The sequence below is a fragment of the Lolium rigidum genome, chromosome 3, assembly GCF_022539505.1.
Source record: "Lolium rigidum isolate FL_2022 chromosome 3, APGP_CSIRO_Lrig_0.1, whole genome shotgun sequence".
NCBI classification, from domain to species: Eukaryota; Viridiplantae; Streptophyta; class Magnoliopsida; order Poales; family Poaceae; genus Lolium; species Lolium rigidum.
Genome location: NC_061510.1, coordinates 398,985,797 through 399,006,494, shown reverse-complemented (window position 1 = coordinate 399,006,494; position 20,698 = coordinate 398,985,797). Strand labels below are relative to the sequence as shown.

At 45.9% G+C, this 20,698-nt stretch overlaps 2 protein-coding genes across 2 annotated transcripts; one reads left to right on the top strand and one right to left on the bottom strand.

Moving 5' to 3' along the window:
- The first annotated feature begins 4,511 nt into the window (after nucleotides 1-4,511).
- Nucleotides 4,512-10,348, top strand: LOC124704592 (ubiquitin-conjugating enzyme E2 2). The gene is made up of 5 exons (XM_047236863.1): nucleotides 4,512-4,657; nucleotides 4,790-4,815; nucleotides 9,155-9,244; nucleotides 9,381-9,469; nucleotides 9,984-10,348. The coding sequence occupies exons 1-5, from the start codon at nucleotides 4,533-4,535 to the stop codon at nucleotides 10,110-10,112; spliced, it is 459 nt and encodes a 152-aa protein (XP_047092819.1). The 5' UTR covers nucleotides 4,512-4,532; the 3' UTR covers nucleotides 10,113-10,348.
- Nucleotides 10,349-10,919: 571 nt separating this feature from the next.
- On the bottom strand, nucleotides 10,920-13,712 carry LOC124700899 (probable inactive leucine-rich repeat receptor-like protein kinase At3g03770). The gene is made up of 7 exons (XM_047232955.1): nucleotides 12,749-13,712; nucleotides 12,480-12,613; nucleotides 12,078-12,318; nucleotides 11,775-11,983; nucleotides 11,591-11,625; nucleotides 11,380-11,491; nucleotides 10,920-11,294 (listed from the first exon to the last, which is right to left on the bottom strand). The coding sequence occupies exons 1-7, from the start codon at nucleotides 13,695-13,697 to the stop codon at nucleotides 11,016-11,018; spliced, it is 1,959 nt and encodes a 652-aa protein (XP_047088911.1). The 5' UTR covers nucleotides 13,698-13,712; the 3' UTR covers nucleotides 10,920-11,015.
- Between the last annotated feature and the right edge of the window lie 6,986 nt (nucleotides 13,713-20,698).

The window sequence follows — 20,698 nt, the reverse complement described above, 5'->3', positions numbered from 1 at the left end:
TCTATCTTTTGTTTTAAAATGCAAGGAGGATATGAAGCAACATACTAGATTACTCTATATGAATGGGTCCAATATCATTGTATTTGTTTTATAAAAAACTATGTTTCATCTATTTGTGCTATTTCTTAGTAACATAACCATATATTCAAGTACAATATAAAAGGATCAAATTTGTATTTGTATGAATGTATCCATCTAAAGCATAACATATTTCGTAATAAAGAGGAAAATAAAAGAGAAAGCTAGATAGGATATAAATAAACTATTAACACTTTTGCCACACTAAACAATCACAAATTTGTATTAGAACATAATGCAATTCTAACTATAGAATTTCTCGAAAACATTCATATATAATTTCTTAGCGAGCGGTGCTGGTGGGTGCACATAAGCTACATAGACTACAACTAACACATATTCCACAACTGTAGCAGGCTTGCGTGCTCGCCGCATTTGTATGTGTGGTCCTGGATGGATGACACAATAAATAAAGGGAAACTACAAATTTTCATATGCGCAAAAGATATTTCTAACCGTAGGAAGGAGGAGTTGAGGTATCCTCCGAAACATCGCTCATCGATGATAAATTTATAATGTGGTGCATCCTTTTGTGAAGCTTCTATTCCGAAAGATGAGAAGTGTAACATGAAGAAATTGGTAACATGAAGAAGTTGTGTGACCATCCATTTGTGCATGGGAGGTCACAACCACCCATTAATGCAAGTTTATACATACCAGCTTTAATGGCACATCCCGACGCCTCTCATTATCACTAGGTAAGTACTTCTGGAGAATGTTTATGTTTTAGAATTCTTCGTGTCTGAACACCCGACACAACATGTTTAAGCTACGATCGACAATCAATTCTAGTTCTTGAAAGAAGTTTTGACTACAAGTTATCGAGTCAGGACAAAATGGAGTAATGTGAAAGCATGCATGCATGAGTTGTGAAGGTCTTCTCTTTTGTAGCCAGCGACCGGTAGAGCTTTCCAAGTTCACATCAACCGCCATTATGATGGGGGAGAAGTACATAACTTTACCTACCGTATCAAATTCTCACACTATCAACTTATCAACATGGTCTACACAATGTCGCATGCCGGCTCACATGGATGCACACTAAAGGTTAAAACCGGGAATTTATACTCCCATGTCTAATCATGCACGTTGCACACATTAGAGGATCTATGTGCAAGTCAGAGGGGCCACTCCCTGAGAATTTGGGCTTTTCTGATGAAATCATTTGCAGGGATTTTGATGATAAGAAAATAGAGTTATTTGCCCCCAAGCTTTACATATTTTCTCCCCCCTCCAATATTCTAGGCTAGCTCCGCCACTCGTTGCATAGATAAGCGTCTTTAAAAAACCGACCATTTATTTACACGTGTGGAGCATCAGAAATTGCCATGCTACATGATGGAAACCGATCAAAGTTCTTGTATAGTATCCACAATTGCGCACGATCAAAGTTTTTGGAACAACGAGACCTATGACGTAACGGCGATATGACAACTAGCCAGTAAGACTAGCCATTATCATTGCCTGCAATACTTGAATAAGTTAGACCACATTGTTTGGGAATCATAAGTTAGATGATCATCGGCTAACCGAGTGGTAGGTTGTTATGCATAGGATATGTGTGTGGGCTTAGATGGTAGACCGAATAAATCAAGACAAAACACAAATTGTCAGATGTGCCGAAGACATTTCCAACCACAGGAGGGAAGATTCTAGGTATCTGTTGAACAATCGTTCGTGGATGATAAAGGCAGTCTTGTGGTGCATCCTTTTATCAAGCTGTCGTTGCCCCCAAAAGATGCGAAACACAACACGAAGACATTGTGTGAACACCCATTTGTGCATGGGAGAACACAACCCATTCGTGCATGTAAGTTCATATCAGCTTTAGTGGCGCATCCTGATGCCTCCCATTCTCAGTGGGTGAGTACTTACGGGGCATGCTCATGTCTTAGAATTCTCCGTATTTGAGCACCCGGTAAGCGGTACAACATGCTTAAGCTATAATTGACAAACAATTGCAGTTCTTAAAGGAAGTTAAGACAAGAAGCTACCGAGTTAGTCAAAATGGAGTAATGTGAAAGTGTGTACATGCATGAGGCGTGAAGGTCTCCTCTTTTGTAGCCAGCGACTAGTAGAGCTATCCAAGTTCACATGAACCGTCATTATGATGGGGGAGAAGTACATAATTTTAGCTACCATATCAAATTCTCGCACTATCTACTTATGAACATGGTCTACACAATGTCCAATGCGGGTTTACATGCCAGTACACTAAAGCTTAAAAGTGGGGATTTGTACTCCCATGTCAGATATTGTTGGGAAACTATGTGGGGTGGGGTATTCACTGCACAAGAATAGGTAGATAAGAACATGCTCACACACTTCGTCATCTTCTTTTTGGGGATAACAATACCTACGACGTAACGGCGATAAAGTCTAGTAGGACAACTAGCCGCTAAGACTAGCCATTATCATTGTTTGCAACACTTGAGTAAGTTAGACAACATTGTTTGGGGATCATCAATGTTTTCAAGGCTAACCAAGTGGCAAGTTGCTATGAGCATATATGCATTTTTTGAAAGAGAGTTTATGAATATATGGCACAAGCTATCCAAAGACCGGCGATAATTTGACTAACAACATCGCCGACGCGATTGTTTTTAGGTGAGCGTTGATTTCTTACTGAAATAAGGCCCAACCATTAGGACGTACTAGAAAACTGGGTTGAGAATCAAACGATTTGAGATGACAATAGGTTGTGGGACGAGCAACCAAGAAAAAAACATGTACTATTTTGGCTCGCCACGAGCCTTCCAAGCTTCCACACCACCTCGTGATTTATCAACGCCGGTTTCTCCAACTTGCACGAAAAAGTCGAACATTGATATTCTCGGCTTTGATACATCAATGACATCAAACGCAACCTAAAGGGGATGTCTTCTAAAAAACAAACAAGTAGATAATGAAATTTGTGAATGTACATCAAAAGAAGCTGTGAGGGAACCATCCCAAAACCTACCTAAGGGCATCTCCGCAAAAAATGTGTCTGGTACCACCTCCAGCGGGGCGACGCATTGTGATCGGGCCGTCCGCAGCGACATAAACCCAACACATATTTGCGCCTGGAATGCGTCGCGGCGGGCGCTCCAAGTGACCGCTCGCTTCTCCACGGGGCCTGCCTGGCAGCGAGCCTGTATCGAGGCCATCGCTTCCGCGGTCAGCGCTTTCGCGTCTGCGCCGCAGCCTTCGCCATCAATGTCGCGGCTGCCTCTTCTGCGCGCGCACTGACGCGGCTGGGCTTCTGCGCCGCCTTCACCCGTGCGGGGCCGGCCTTAAAAGTCCACCGGCATCGTTCCTGCCATCGCCCACACCTCCACTCCCACCACCACCGCCGCGCGCCACCGCGGCACCATGGGGAAGAAGAAGAATGACTTCGAGGTGTCCGGCTGCGACACCAAAAAGGTGGAACGGCCGCATAGGGTGCCGCTGCCCGTCGGCGTGGGGCGGCTGATGCACGCGAACTGGACGTCGTGCGACGCCTGGAGGATGCGCACATGCCTGGCGGCTCAACTACCGCCAGGGGCCCATCCCGCCTGTGCCTGCGCGCGAGCCAGATAGGAGCGCCTATGAAAATGAATTTTGTGAATGAACATTGTCAACATCACAAGAAGCTTCGAGGGAACCATTCGGGCATGCCCAATGCACTGCCCTAGAGCTACTGCCTCACACCTTTAACTAGGTTCGGGTGGTCCAAAGTAGGTTCGGATGAGGAGGCAGCCTCTTCATCAGGAGGCAACCTCTTCAGCCATAAAGGTGTAAATGTGAGAGAGAAAAAGAAAAACCAAATCAGCTTTTGAGAGAAAGATGTATTAATGGGACCATAACATGGCATGCATATGTCAAAAGTTTTATCCAATCCTAGTTGGACAGCTGCCTCCATTGCTCATGCCCTTCCAAAACCTAGCTAGACGGCCAAGATTTAAGAACGGGGAAAAGTACGGCTGACGTTTGGCCGATGGTGAATTAGTGACGAGTTGGACGCAGCTGGGAGACCTCTGTCAGCCGCCACTTTCATCCGGCCCCACCGGCCCGCCTTTCGCACCGCCTATGCCATCCTGTCCAAATCTCGGAATCTTGGCCAGCCACCGACAGGTGAGCCCCACTGAAGCCACTCGCCCACTTGCACCGCCGCATCACTCATTTCATCCTGCCTCACGCGTCCACACCGCCAGCTGGGGCCAGCACGGCGGACCCACCTCGTCAGTGACGCAGGACGCGACCCGCGCGTGGCGGCTACGCTAGCTCACGGGGGCAGAGACGTCACGCCGCTGGCGCTCGCCTATACCATTCGCTTTTCGCATCCGCCCTGCCTGAAAAGCCCGTCCTCCTCCTCCCCCAACTCGCTCCGAAGCTTCTCTCCTCCACCACCACACGCCGGGGGCGTCCGCAGGTGCGTGCCAGGGGGGAGGGATCAGGGCCGGGCGCTAGGGGTTCGGGCGGCGGCGGCCGAGATGTCGACGCCGGCGCGGAAGCGCCTGATGCGGGACTTCAAGCGGCTGCAGACGGACCCGCCCGCAGGCATCAGCGGCGCGCCGCACGACAACAACATCACGCTCTGGAACGCCGTCATATTCGGGTAACCAGCCGCGCCGCCGCCGCCGCCCTTTTTCCGTCCCTAGGTTTTTTTTGGACCTTGGGGATCTCATCGTCGTACAGTTTCCGTTAATATTATGGTGCTGATGTATGTCGTTTGGTGCGAATTCTGCAGGCCGGATGACACGCCGTGGGATGGAGGTGAGCCGGCGGATTTATTAGGGTTCACTTTGTGCATCATCTTATCGGTTGATTATCACTAGTGTCTACTTGTTGCCACTTCTGTGATTTAAGAATCGGTAACCGCGTAGCTGGACCTATTTACAACCGGTAACGAACCGTGCGATAAACTGTCGTCTTCCTCGGACGATTCCCCGTGCCCAAGCTGTGGATGTAAAAGCAATGGCAGGCAGCATAATGCTGTTTTGTCCCCAAATAGCAACCTGCCTAACTAATCCTGTCGTATACGGGCTAGTTTATGTCACTGATACAACATGAAACCGACAACAATACCATAGGTGATGCCTGATGTTTAACAGTAACGCAAAGACCTCACGTCTCGCTTTTCATTTCTAACGGTAACGCAAGAACCTTTTGCACCAAATTAGGAACCTGCCTAACTAGTCCTGTCGTTTGCGGCTAGTTTACGCTACTCCGATAGCATCTGTGGTGTTGGATGTTTAAAGCCTTTGCGTTTGAGTCATGCTATTAACTTTAAAAGTTCTCATCATGTCGCAAGTTTTGTTCCAAAATAGCAACCTGCCTAACTAAGCCTGTCATTTACGAGCTAGCTTTAGCTTACGTCACTGGTATAACATGGAACCAACAGCTATAGCATCTGTGATGCCTGTTGTGTAACGGTAACACAAACACCTCACATCTTGCCTTTGATTTGTAACGGTAACACAAGAACTTTTCGCGCCAAATTAGTAACCTGCCTAACTAGTCCTGTCGTTTCTGGCTAGTTTACACCACTCCAATAGCATCTGCGGTGTCGGACGTTAAACGATAACGCAAATAGCTTCTGCGTTTGATTCATGCTATTAACTTTTAAAAGTGGTCATCACGTCGCAAGTTTACAGGAGACACGCTTCATTGGCATGATTTGAATTGTTTAGGCAGTCATAGATGCTATGATTGGTCTACTTACGTGCGCATTCCAGCAAGTAATTGCATATTAGTTTAAAAACAAAGTGGCACACCTGAAATTATTGGTAATAAGCATACAGCACATAAATGACCATGCTTGTACGCTGGGTGTAATAATGTATGGCAGTGGAAGCTAGGCATCATTACTAGCATGCTGCCTTAGTCATAGCCTTTAGACATGTCATGCATGTGTGTAATCATCATATGAGGACTCTTTGATTCAAAGGATTTTTTTTCCTATGTGCGCCAATTAATTTGTACCTTTTCGGTATATGTCAAAGGAAATTTTCTGTTCACTCCAACAACCTCTTGGAAAGAATCCTTTGTTTTTCCTGCTGCGCAATCGAACCAACTTTGGCATAAATTCAAGCCTGTAGGGTTTGAGTGGGCATGATATTGCAACTTACCGTTTTCGGAATCCTGCGAATCAAAGAGGCCGGGAGCCCTTGTTACTATCCCTGGCTGTGGATGTTGGAGTATGATTGATTTAATTTGAAATGGACCTATTTATAATCTGTAATCGTGCAAGAAAGTGTCAGTCTTGCTTGTTTGATTTCTCATGTCCAAGGTGTAAATATGAAACACTAGGACGTACAAGAACTTTCTGCCCCAAAACAGCAACCTGCCTAACTAAGCTTGTCGTTTACCGGCTAGTTTTTGCCACTGGTATAATAGGAAACCGTCAGCAGTATCATCTGTTTGGCCTGATGTGTAACTGTATCGCGAAGAGCTTCTTCATTTGGTTGATGCTATTAATGCTAAAAAGGTTCCATCCTATCAAAGATAGCATGAAACACGCTTGATTGGCATGATCTGTATTGTTTAGGCAATTACAGATGTTACTGTTGTTCTACTAATGTGCACAGCCCAGCAAGTAAATGTGTACTTTGTAGTCTATAATGTTGTTTGTTTTAAAAAATTTGCACCCCCAATAGCAGTCTGCCTAACTAAGCCTCTCGTTTACTGGCCATATTTCGTCAATGCTACACTAGGAAACCGACAGAACTTGCATCTGTGATATCTTATGTTTAATGGTAACACAAATAGCTTCTCGTTTGAATCATGCTATTAACGCTAAATGTTGTAATATTGTCCCAAGTTAGCAACAAACACACTTGATTGGCATGATTTTAATTGTTTAGGCAATTACAGTTCCACATGTTATGTTTGGTCTACCAATGTACACAGTCCAGCAACTAAATTGCATATTGTTATAGTCTAAAAAGGTAGTTATCTGTTTTGAAAGTGCATATACTAACTGGCACACCCAAAATTATCAGTAATAAGCAGACATTCCAGAAATGAACATGCTTGTGGCTCTTGAAAGTAATAAATTGAGGTGCGTGCGTGTTCTGTGTGTGTTCGTTTATCTGTGTTAATGCATGGCCGCTGTGCATTACTATGTAGTGTTACTAGTTTGTACTGCCTTAGTCATAGCCTTGACTGATATGTCGTGTTTGTGTGTAATCATCACGGCCCTCTTTGGTTCAAAGTATTTTCATAGGAATTTTGGAGGATTCCAATCCTTAGGATTTCCCCCCTATGTGCGTCATTTGATTTGTAGGATTGAATCCTATAGTAAATTTCCTTAAGGATTCTTTAATATACTGTAAATTTACTGGTAACACAAATATACTTTAAATTCAATTCTGTAAGATCCGTGCGGGCATGATATTGCAATCGTGCTTTTTAAAATCAAACAAGGAAAATTTTAACAGTAACACAAATATAGTAATTCAACCCTGTAGAATTCAAGTGGGCATGGCACTGCAATCATGCGTATTTCAAATCCTGCGAATCATCTGTTGATAGAAGATATATCTTTGACCTCTCAATGGCTAATGATAAAGTAAGACATAGACTGCAGGATACTTATGGTAAAAAAGATAGGAAAATTATTGATTATTCAACGCTGGATCGAATCATGTCCAATGACCATTGGAATTTTCTCTATCCCTATTCTTCCAAGATAATTTTGATTTGTCGGTGAAAAAGCGAGGAAATAGGTTCGTCATTCTATTACAATATCACCAAGAACAAGAGAAAAAACTAATATCCTGTTTGGGGATTTCGATTGAAAATACCCTTTATGGGCGTTTTTTTGCGTAGAAATACTATTTTTTCTTATTTCGCACTGTAGGGGGCTGGTTTACAGGCACTACTTCTGTAAGCCAATCAAGTAAAAAAGCTTGACTACCCGACCGGCGAAATCTTTTTGACCAATTGCCTCCATTCCAGTATCGGAAACAACTAGGCAAGGTTCCATAAAAAATAGTGCACGCTAGCGGCACAAGCGCAGGGAAGAAAAAATAAGACCAAGGTTCAGATTTGCTGTTATCACCTGATGATTCAGGTGGAGAAGTGACGACCCAAGTGTCACATGAGCGATTCATCATTACAAGGTCAATACTTTGGGGTGAGAGAGGCTCGAACTATCGACCTCAGGATTACTCACTTTTAGCTATGAGACCTACGCACTAGCCAACTGCGCCACCACCCCGTTATGTTAAGATGGCAAAACAAATGATCTTATTTGGGAGCAGTAGCGATTGTTTGCTTGCTACTTTTGCACAACATGAGAATCCGTTTTTTTTTTACCGATCCCCCATGGATGGATGAATGTGGAGGCTACGGATTGTGGATGTTGAATGATTGATTAACCATTGGTGTTGTAGCACAATTGTCATCACTTATTGGATACAGTGTCTTTTGGTTGGGGAGGTCTCGTCATCCCTAGAGGATAGATCAGTTTGGTTTTTTGTGATGTACTGTGATTGGGCTGCAGCAATTATATAGCAACTCTGTTTGCTGGGCTATTGTTTGATATAAAAATGTGCTAGAAGCTTAGAAAACATCATTCTGTGACGCGGGAAAGTACTTTCTACCTAATTTCGTTTGGCTGCATAACCATCACCCTTGGATTATGGTAATTAATAACATAGATTGATTTTCATTGGATTGTATTCCTTTGTGTATGTTTGTAAGATCGCAGCCTACTAGATTAGTTTACCTAATCATAGGTAAAATGAACCCACGACAAAATTGTATTGAGCTTTGATAACTATAATATAGATGAGTCTACTTTTGTTGATTGTTTCAAACCAAATGGCCGTATGCATTCAAACATACTGCATTTCGTATGCAAACTGTGGTCAACTGAATGGGATGATACAATTATCCTTACGGAATCTTCTGTTGTAAAACTTATCCAAGAACTTAGTTTAATCATTCTCGATGAACTTATGCTCATGATGCAAAGAAATGAAAGTCATGGTACATGATACCAGTAAAATATGGTTTACACTCCTGTCTTTTGCTGTACTCTGCACAATAAACTAGTGGTGTGAAGTGATCATAAGTTTGCTGAACTTTATTATGTTACACTTATTAGGTACGTTCAAGCTGACCATGCAATTCACAGAAGATTATCCCAACAAGCCACCAACTGTTCGGTTTGTCTCAAGGATGTTTCACCCGAATAGTATGTTCTCTTCATCACTTATTTTTTCCAGTAAACTTGATTACCTTTTCAATGACTAAGTGCTAAACTGTTCATGGAAATTGAAGCCTTGAAGGTCTGACGGAAATTGGTTTTTATGTTTCTGTTGTCTATTCAGTTTATGCAGATGGAAGCATCTGCTTGGATATCTTACAGAACCAGTGGAGCCCTATATATGATGTTGCAGCAATATTGACCTCTGTCCAGGTATTTAGGCCACCTCTCTTATTGTACTTAGATTGATTTGTTAGCTTAATTTTGTTCTACTACTTTCTATTGGTTGCTGTTCACTCGATTACATTTCACAACCATTGGTACGTAGTACCGACCAACTACTTTTAAGTTCACAAAATACCTGTTGTTGTCATTAGAAGTAAATCCTGTCCCATTTTCACAATATCATGGAGGAAAAAAGAAAGGTGCTCAGTGCTCACCTATAAATTGACCTCAGTTGCACAGTACTGTAACTGACGTCAGATCCAGATTTTATTGACAACCTCTATTGTTCAACAAACCACCTGTCATAGATAACATGCCACCAAAAAATAGGTACCAGTGATACAGCTGTCTAAAGTCTGATCGTGCGTACCTAGTTAACAACTGCAGTCTTTCTTCGCTTTCGTTGTGGATGTGAAGATTATTTGGCTCCATTTACTTCCAAGTATGATGGCCAATGCACACTAAACTGAGTTACTTATTCCTGTTGTGGTTGGCTCTGCAGTCCCTGCTGTGCGATCCGAATCCAAATTCTCCTGCGAACTCTGAAGCAGCCAGGATGTACAGCGAGAACAAGCGTGAGTACAACCGCAAAGTTCGTGAGATCGTGGAGCAGAGCTGGACAGCGGACTAGCGGTGCTATGTTCTGCAATATAAGCAACGCCGAAACATCTCTATTTCTGGCTTTGCCGGTCTGTACTACCCGCTGAAACATTGAGATCCTCAGTGGCTGTTGTGATCCTGTGCTTGATCCCCTGCTTCTCCTGCTGGTTTTCCTATTGTAGTGTGTGACACCTATTTGGTGAATTAAGGCATGTGACGCTAATGTAAAGATCCTATACATAGCCAAGAAGTGGTTGCCGCTTGCTAGATTGCAGACATCTCAGCCTTGAACCATCTGTGCTTTGCTCGTCTACGAAAGCTCTGTCCACGAGCATGTTTGTTGAAACCTGTGACCTGTGCTTGAGGTAAACAGTACTAGTGCTACTCTCTCCGTTTGAAAATAAGTGACTCCGTCTAGATACGAATGTTAAGTGACTTGGTCTTGAAAATAAGTGACTTGGTCTAGATATGAATGTTAAGCGACTTGGTCTTGAAAATAAGTGACTCGGTCTAGATACAAGTGTTAAGTGGCTCGGTCTAGATACGAATGTATTAGACGCATGTTAGTGTATAGATTTCCGAACGGAGGTTGTACTACCTCCCTAAGCTTTTTATAAAACCAGGTAATAGTTTCTGTGCTACTCACATAACTTTTGAGCCGTCGGTAGAAACAAAGCTTTGCTTTTCTTGACAGAAGGGTGCTTGCACAGCACAAGTGCACGACATTATTGTACGCTTAGGAGAAAAATCTGCTCCTGAGATCAAGGCTTCAGATAGCAAAACAACAGAGGATTTGGGAAAAAAAACTCTACACTGACGGAAGAAAAACAACAGCTCCTTTTTCTGCACATCCTGGAGGATAACTCATAACTGGCCGCTCCATCTTTCAGCATCAGACGATGGATGATTTGGATGGGAGAAACAACTCGTTTATCTACCTGCTAAATCTGGACGACCTGGTAGCCCGGGACGACACCGGAGACCCATCGCCGCTCCGGATCTCCCCCTCCCAATCATCCTGCACCTGGGTGGCGAACTGGAGGTTCCAGAGCACGTCCTCCACTGACGGCCGGTGTACCGCCTCCTTGGCAAGGCACCTTAGGCAGATCTCCATGACGGTTCTCAGTGATTCCTCTGAACAGGCCTTGTTCACTGCTGGGTCTACAAAGCTCCTCCTCCTGGCTCGGTCCTCTTCGGCCATTGCCCATAGCAGCTGCAGCAAAGTGAGGTTCAGGTGTTTGTGTTGAGGTTCAAGAGTTGACATTGTCAGATACACAACTACAGGTGATCATACATACCAGTTCTTTCATTATCTCCACCTCATATATGGATGTGATTGGCTTCCCAGATACAAGCTCAAGCAGGATCACCCCAAAATCAAATAAATCGACCTTGTCGCCCAGCTTTGTGCTGCAAAGTAACATTTCAGAAAATATTTTAATACAGAAAAAATATATTAGTCATACCGACTGAAACTGGTAGCATGAAACGGTTGAACCTTGTTGGTACCTATCAGTTTGGTGCTTGCTTCCGGCACCTCCCTGCTTGGATTGGCAAACAACAGAGTTTGTTAGTCAGCAACGGCCATAAGAGCTTTTGCTAAGAGTAGCTAGATTTTTTTTTTGCACAAAAATGAATGGGATATTGTAGCTAGATGTTCAAACTTTCGTAAGTTTACTTTCCTCTGACCTACCTCAGATTTCGTGGCCTCTCCTAGGATTGGGATATTGTAGCTGCCGATTTTCGCGACGTGATTCTGGTCTAGAAGAATGTTGTTGATCCTGAGATTATTCCCGAACAGACCAGGTATAATCCCTCCATGCAAGAACTGAATGCCCTTCGCGACACCGATGGCAGCCGATATCCTCTGCCCCCAGCTAAGCTTTCGCCCTTCAGTTCCTTCTGGTCAAGAACAGTTCAAACAAACAACATAAAATTCAGTCATTGGACTGTCAGAGCAAGTGAAAAATGAAGGAGAGGTGAACTGACAACTTACGCGAAATCCTGCTTCTCAAGTTCCCGTTATTCACGTACTCGAACACAAGGTACAATTGGGTTACGGTGGAATCGTCAAGATCATACTCGAAGCAGTGTCCTAGAGCGCTGACCAAGTGCCGATGCCTGAGCCTAGATATCGTTTCGATGTGGCGGTTGAAGCTTTGAGAACTCTGGTTTCTCTTAACCTTGAGGCTCCTGATTGTCACAGGGACACCATTGCCTAGCTTCCCCAGATACATCTGGCAAGAAGAAAAGGTGAGACGTTGCAAACCACTGATAAACTCATGGTCGTGGGCATGATTACAATTTACAACAAGTTACTGTAAATTTGCAGGCATCAATTTCCCAAGTGCTGAACAAACTGTAAGCTTATCAGTGGAGAAGATGGATGATGACATACCTCTCCATAAGAATCTTGCCCTAGCAGGCATGAGTTTGCGAAATTGTTCGTTGCTGCCTCGAGCTCGACCAAAGAGAATGATCTATATGGTGGGACCCCCAATGCTCCTAGCTTCACTGTCTGTGATATGTAACCTTTTTTGTTCGTCGTTCCAAATGCCAAAAGGAAAACAAATGTCAGTGATTTTTTCATCAAGTTTGATTTGAAGAAATAAAATTCAGAATCTCTTATACTAAATGCATATGACGAAGCTCCGAGATCAATCATACGTGCATCTGCGAACAACTTGGAAGGGTAGGCACTAGAAGAAGATCGTTCGTCCACCAATGGTACCGATGGCCTCGTCTTTGCGCCTTCCATGGTCATCTTCCTGATTGCGAAGAAGGCCATGGCGCCGACGAGCGAGACAGCAACGAGAACCGCCATTACAATGCCGGCGATGAAGCCTGCCTGCCGGCCAATTTTCTTCCTCTCCTTGTGAGGAGCTACTATCCCCACGGCCAACGCTTGGTTCTGACAGAACGGCGACGGGTGCTGTGAGCCGTCGCCCTTGTCCAAACAGTTCTCCGACGAGAGCACCACCGTCCCCGTCTTCCCGTCCGGCCTCAAGCAGCCCGGCGCGCTCCCTGACAAGAGGTTCGACGACAGGTCGACGAGCTGGAGGTTGTCGCCGCAGGGCACCTTGTCAGACAGAGTCCCCGTGAACCTGTTCCCGGCGATGCTCAGGTACCGGAGGTTGGGCAGGGACAGCAGCGCCGGCGGGAACGGGCCAACGAAGCTGTTCCGCGACACGTCGAGCCGCTCGAGCAGGTAGAAGGAGCTGAGCTCTGCGGCGGGGAGGCCGCCGCCGAACCTGTTCTGGCTAAGCACCACCGACGCCACTTTCCTCCCGAGACGCGGGAACGCCGGGCCGAGCGCGTTGCCGCCGACGTCGAGCACCTGGAGGTTCGCCAGGCCGCGCATGTCGGGGAGGTTCCCGGAGATGTTGTTGGAGGCGAGCACGAGCGAGCGCAACGACGGCGCGCTCCCGAGGGACCCCGGAACGGTGCCGCCCAGCGAGTTGTTCCGCAGGCTGAGCACGGCCAGCGACGGCAGCGCGGTGCCGATCCAGCCGGGCACCTCGCCGCCGATCATGTTGTCGTCGAGGATGAGGGTCTGCAGGCTCCGGAGCCGCGAGAGGCCCCTCGGGATGGGGCCGTAGAGGTAGTTGCCGCTCATGTTGACGATCTCCAGCCCGGCGAGCCGCTCGAGCTTCCCCGGCAGGGGTCCCCAGAGGCCGAGGCCGGAGAGCGTGAGCACCTTGAGGTCCGGGAGCCTGGACAGCGTGGTGACCAGAGCGCCGATGGAAAAGTTGAGCGGGAGCGGCGGGGCGCCCTGGGCGACGCCGGCGATATGGAGCTGCGTGACGGTGTCGCCGTAGCAGACGACGGAGGCAGAGGGGGCCACGGTGCCGCCGCCGCCACAGAAGTCGGTGGTGCGGCGCCAGTGGCCGAGCACCGGGGGCCGGTTCAGCAGCTGCTGGACCTTGAGGAGAGTCCATGTTTGTGAGGCCTGCAGCGGGGTGGTTCCCGGCAGCAACGCCAAGAAGAAGAAGATGATGAACACCGTCAAATGGCACGCATTGGTCGCCATTGTCGGGGAAGACGATCTCTTCAGAGTTCCCGCTTGATCAGCAAGAACTAGCAGAGCAAAAAGATGATCAGTTAAGAATCAAGGTGTACTGCACAAGCTATTCTTTGATGATTCTTTCCCCCTTTTTGTGATCAAGGACAACAGTACCAGTACCAGCAGCAGCAGAATCAAGCTTTTGATTGTGGGTTTACGGGTACTCAAAATTCAGAGGCCTGGATGTAAAGGTGCAAAGCAGCCGGAAGGACAGGCACGGGTGACCAGACAGCAATGTGCAGAAGCAGAAATTAAAATCCCTTACAAAGATCTTAGCGGCCATAGACTACTAATTCCTCCCATCCCTAACCAGCAAAGAACCCCGCTGCCTGCAACAACCTTACAATACTTGCTCACTTTCTTCAGCAACTGGCAAGAGCAACACCAGAAGTCCAGAACCGGCGTGTTAAGCTACCACTTGGCGCCGAAACTACTAGGCAAGAAAAGAAGTAAACTGAAGCTCACCGTGGAGTCACTCGAGCAGCAGCCATGGAAGTGGAGAAGAAAGCTATTTCCTGCAGGTCAGTGATGAACAGGACGATGAACTCCCTGTGTCTTGCTACGTTTTATGGTTGTCACACACTCACGGCGCACTTTGGTGCCTAGTGTGACTGTGTGAGAGTCCTGGTACTGGTGCAAGTTGTAGTTGTAGATTAGTATGATCACGGGGGTTGTGGCAGAGGTACGAGGGAACTGAACCGAGAGCGCGGAGCAACGGACAGGTGGTGTCTCTGGAGGCTGAGCTGGATGCCTGGTGGAGGCCGGAGCAGGCAAAGGACGACAGCAAGCATCACTCCGGCCCGGTGCAGCGGTGCTCTCTTTTTCCTCTCACTCACACTCTACACTCTCTTTATAGTAGCACTGCCAAAAGAAATACTTAGAAATAATACTGTAGTGATCAGGCATGATATTTCTCTGCTTTCTTGGGATTAGATTTTGGTTTGTGCCTGTTCCACACAGGTATACCTAGATAAAATACTGTGTTGCTTTATGTCCCAACTGTTGTTGAGCTTTGCTGATTAAGAGGAAATAAGAAATGGAGGTGGCAGGCTTTTGTTTTGATAATGGTGCTGCTAATTCTCCACGCATGCTTGGGATTGTTAATGAATTTGATCATACACTTTCTCCTGCTAACTTTGGCTAATAGGCCACCCAGCCCTGGCAGTGAGGAGGAGGAGCACGGCACAAGTAGCCGTTGTTGTTAGGACATGGCGCCATTATTGCACGGTAAACGTCCTTAACAGTGTCGGAAAGATGATGCTATTACCCTCCAAATGAACCTTTTCAAAAGTGATTCCGAGTACCTCATTCATACGAATCCCCTTTCAACACCTACTAGGCTACTGTTACCGAGCATGATGAACATGGCGCCCCTCACTTCTTTTTCTTGTTTTGCTTTTCCTTCCTTTTTCTTGGATTCGTTGGTTCTCTCCTTTCGGTACTTCTACTTGCGCTAGGGACCGTTCAGTTTCCTCTCTGCTTTGGTTAAAGCCAAGGGGAGCAGGAAATCAAAGAATGCCCCTCCATTCCTGGTATGGAACGGAAGAGGCACCGCACACACCTTTCTGAAATTTCTACTCTGAAACCTTGAAGTTATACAAACAACAGAGGACTCTGATGTTTGTGTGAGAATGCATATATCAAACATTTGTCTATAATAAATTGTTGTTTTCAGCGAACTTGGCCTTTTTTTTATTTTTGTACCCAGGCCGGTGAATTGTCTAACTTCGACCGCACACAATGCAGTTTTTCTCCGCTAGAAGAGCATCTTCACCGGCGCGCCCCAAATAGTCGCCGGTAGAGGGTTGCCGGCGCTGCTATATGGGGGACGCCGGCAGTGTTGAATGTAGATGGGCTGCAGCCCAGTAACGCAGCCCATGTAGTCTACAATTCCTGAAATCTCAAGGCCCATCACGTTGGCAGCTTGGGACAGCCCTGGGGGACAAAGTTTAGTCCCACATTGCTAGTTGGGAGTGAGTTGGAGTGGTATATAAGGGCTGCTGTTCTAGTCCTTCCAAATGAGTGAGAATAGAAGGAGCCCTCGCGCACTCCTCCTCCTCCGCCTGCCCCGCCTCGCCTCGTCACGCACGCACGTCGCGTTTCGTGACTCGAGTTCGAGTTCGAGACACACTCAAGGAAGCCTAAATTTTTGCTTGGTGCACCAACTGAGTTGGGTACGTGTCGACATGCATGTGCATGCTCGTCGCGTGTCCCTGGCTTCCTACGCGTGTCAACGCGGTCGGCTCTCCTTCCAGGCTATACCAGGAGACAGATCAGATCTGGAGTCTTGGACAAACGCCCAGAACTCTCTAGTCCGCCTCTCTCACGAAGAAGTTCTTTTTGCTGCGCTACTCTCTAGTCTTCCCCATCCCGGCGACTGCGTGCACAGCCGTCCGGGAGAGCAGGCCTCCGAAACCCCGTCCGTTGAGATCCTGCACCGGGAGACGGGCGATAAGGTTTTTGGGGAGCGTCTCGGCGCGACTGCTCGCTGCTGTTCGTGTTCTTCTACGTCGGTTCGACTGCTTCATCGATAGATCCGACTACACCATGGGCGACTTCAGCAACACCCATGGTTGTGGTGCTGCTGGTGCGGCCTTCCCGGTCGCGATGTACGTGCTTTTCATCTCCTACTTTGCACTGCTACTTGTTCCGTGTTCAGATCTGATGCATGTGCTTAGAATGATGTGTATGGTTAAGTATGCTTGTGCATCTGTAATGTTGCTTTCGGTAATTAATCTCACTCGGAAATTGCCTAATAATCCAACAATCCAAAAAACCTTATATGCATAGGCAATTTTCACCGTCTGGTTTTGCTGCTGCGCTTAAACCGAGCCCGTTTACGGGTTCTCATTTCAAGAGATGGCAAAATAAGACCCGCTTGTGGCTCACTTCTATGGGCATGCACCGAGTTGCGGAAGGTATTCCCAGAGGTCCGCTTACTCCTGAAGAGGATAAAGCGTTCGGGGATGCCACCGTAATCTTTGTGGGTGCCGTTCTAAGTGTGCTTGGAGATAAGTTGGTTGATGCTTATCTGCACATCCGAAATGGGAAGGAACTGTGGGATGCACTGGACGCTAAGTTTGGTGTCGCCGATGCCGGGAGGTGAATCGTATGCTATGGGGCAGTTCAATGACTACAGAATGGTTGAGAACCGATATGTAGTAGAACAGGCTCATGAGATACAGATCATGGCAAAGGAACTTGAGCTCCTCAAGTGTGTGCTTCCGCACAAGTTTGTCGCGGGATGCATTGTCGCTAAGCTTCCCCCTTCATGGAGGAACTTTGCCACTTCCCTGAAACATCAGAGGCATGAGTTCTCTGTTGAGAATATAATGGGATCGCTGGATGTTGAGGAGAAGGCGAGGGCAAAAGACCAACACACTGGAGGAACTGAGGGACGTTCTGCTGCCAATATGGTGCAGAAAAATGCCCACAAGTCCAAGGGAAAGAACAAAGGAGTCTCCCAGACTACCAACTTCAAGAAGAAGGGGAAAACGGAGAAGAAAGATCCTTGCTGGGTGTGTGGCGAGACGGGCCATTGGGCTAATCGCTGTCCACAACGCAAAGGAAAGAAAGGTCAGGCTGGACAGAACTCAACTTCTGTCAACATGGTCATTGGCAACACCGGTGAAGAAACTACAGGGTATGGTAATATATTACCTACTGTTCTTTCGGTGTTTCAGCCCACAGAATAGTGGGTTGATACAGGTGCCAATGTTCATGTGTGTGCTGACATCTCCATGTTTACCTCTTATCAGGCCCGGGGGTTCATCAGTAATGATGGGGAATGGGTTACATGCTACTGTTCGTGGTGTTGGCACGGTAGATCTGAAGTTTACTTTGGGAAAGATCGTGCAACTGAAGAACGTGCTGCATGTCCCTTCTATCAAGAAGAATCTCGTTAGTGGCTCCCGTCTTATGAAAGATGGGTTTAAGTTGGTGTTTGAGTCCAATAAAGTTGTACTGTCTAAGTATGGAACCTTTGTTGGAAAGGGCTATGAATGTGAGGGAATGTTTCGCTTCTCTCTAGAAGACTTCTGTGATAATGTTGTGAACCATGTAAACAGTAGTGTTAATGAAACTAATGTTTGGCATTCACGACTTTGTCATGTTAATTTCGGTTGTATGACACGGCTTGCTGATATGAGTTTAATTCCGAAATTCACCTTTGTCAAAGGCTCTAAGTGCCATGCTTGTGTGCAAGCAAAATAGCCTTGCAAGCCTCACAAGTCTGCAAAGGAAAGAAACTTGGCACCACTAGAGCGCATACATTCAGATCTATGTGAGATGAATGGTGAGTTGACAAGAGGTGGAAATAAATATTTCATGACTTCGATTGATGATTCCACTAGGTACTGTTATGTGTATCTCCTGAAAACTAAAGATGAGGCTCTTGATTTCTTTAAAATCTATAAGGCTGAAGTTGAGAACCAAACTGAAAGAAAGATAAAAAGGGTTCGGTCCGATCGTGGTGGAGAGTACTTTTCTAACGAGTTCAATTTATTCTGTGCGGAACATGGTATAATCCATGAGAGGACGCCTCCCAATTCCCCACAATCCAATGGGATTGCGGAAAGGAAAAAACGTACTCTAACAGATTTGGTTAACGCCATGTTAGATGTTTCGGGTTTATCCAAGGAATGGTGGGGGGAAGCTATATTGACTTCATGTTATGTCCTAAACCGTGTTCCAACCAAGAATAAAGAGATTACCCCATATGAGGAATGGGAAAAGAAAAGACCAATACTCTCCTACCTACGAACTTGGGGTTGTTTGGCTAAAGTGAATTTGCCAATCACCAAGAAGCGAAAGCTTGGACCAAAAACAGTGGACTGTGTCTTTCTTGGCTATGCTGCCCATAGCATTGCTTATAGATTTCTCGTGGTGAAATCTGGAGTGGACGACATGAATGTTGACACCATCTTTGAATCAAGAGATGCTACATTCTTTGAGGATATATTTCCTATGAGAGATATGCATGGCATGTCTAGTTGGGAATCTTATCCAATACATGAAACTCCTATGGAGTCTGATGAGGAATCTGATGATGAGAGTTCAGATTCTGATGAGGATGACAATGAAGCTCCAACGAGGAGTAAGAGACAAAGGACTGCAAAGTCTTTTGGTAATGATTTCATTGTGTATCTTGTGGATGATACTCCCACTACCATTTCGAAGCTCTCGCATCTCCCGATGCGGACTCATCGGAAGGAAGCGGTTCAAAGCGAGATGGATTCCATCTTGGCTAATGGAACGTGGGAGTTAACTGAGCATCCTTATGGGAGCAAACCTGTAGGATGTAAATGGGTATTTAAGAAGAAGCTTTGAGCTGATGGTACTATTGAGAAGTACAAAGCTCAACTTGTAGCTAAAGGCTATACCCAAAAGGAAGGCGAAGATTTCTTCGATACCTACTCACATGTGGCGAGATTGACCACAATTCGTGTACTACTGTCATTGGCTGCCTCACACGGTCTTCTTGTTCATCAAATGGACGTTAAGACGGCTTTCCTAAATGGGGAGTTGGACGAGGAAATTTACATGGAACAGCCTGATGGTTTCGTACTAGAAGGTCAAGAAAGAAAGGTGTGTAAATTAAAGAAATCTTTGTATGGTCTCAAACAAGCACCCAAACAATGGCATGAGAAGTTTGAAAGAACTTTAACATCTGTGGGCTTTGTTGTTAATGAAGCCGACAAATATGTGTACTACCGGCATGGTGGGGCTGAGGGAGTTATCCTATGTTTGTATGTGGATGACATACTAATTCTTGGGACAAGTCTCAAAGTGATTGAGGAGGTCAAAACCTTCTTATCTCAGTGTTTCGAGATGAAAGATCTTGGAGAAGCTGATGTTATATTAAACATCAAGTTATTGAGAGATGGGAATAATGGGATTACACTTGTGCAATCTCATTATGTTGAGAAGGTGTTGAGCAGATTTGGCTATGCTGATTGCAAATCTTCTGTCACGCCTTATGATCCTAGTGTCTTGCTTCGAAAGAATGGAAAGGCAACTAGAGATCAACTAAGATACTCTCAAATCATTGGTTCACTCATGTATTTAGCTTGCGCTATGAGGCCTGATATCTCGTTTGATGTATGCAAACTTAGCCGGTTTGTGGCCAACCCGGGAGATGATCATTGGCATGCTCTTGAGAGAGTGATGCGCTATCTAAAGGGAACCATGAGTTATGGAATTCATTATACCGGGTATCCAAGAGGACTTGAAGGGTATAGTGATTCTAATTGGATTTCAGATGCTAAGATGAAGGCCACAAGTGGATATGTTTTCACTCTTGGTGGTGGCGCTGTTTCCTGGAAGTCTTGCAAGCAGACCATCTTAACGAGGTCAACTATGGAAGCGGAACTCACAACATTAGATACGGCCTACCGTCGAAGCGGAATGGCTTTGTGAGCTCTTGATGGACTTGCCTATGGTTGAAAAACCAATACCGGCTATCCTCATGAACTGTGATAATCAAACTGTGATTATCAAAGTGAAAAGTTCTAAGGATAATATGAAAAGTTCCAAACATATCAAGAAGAGATTGA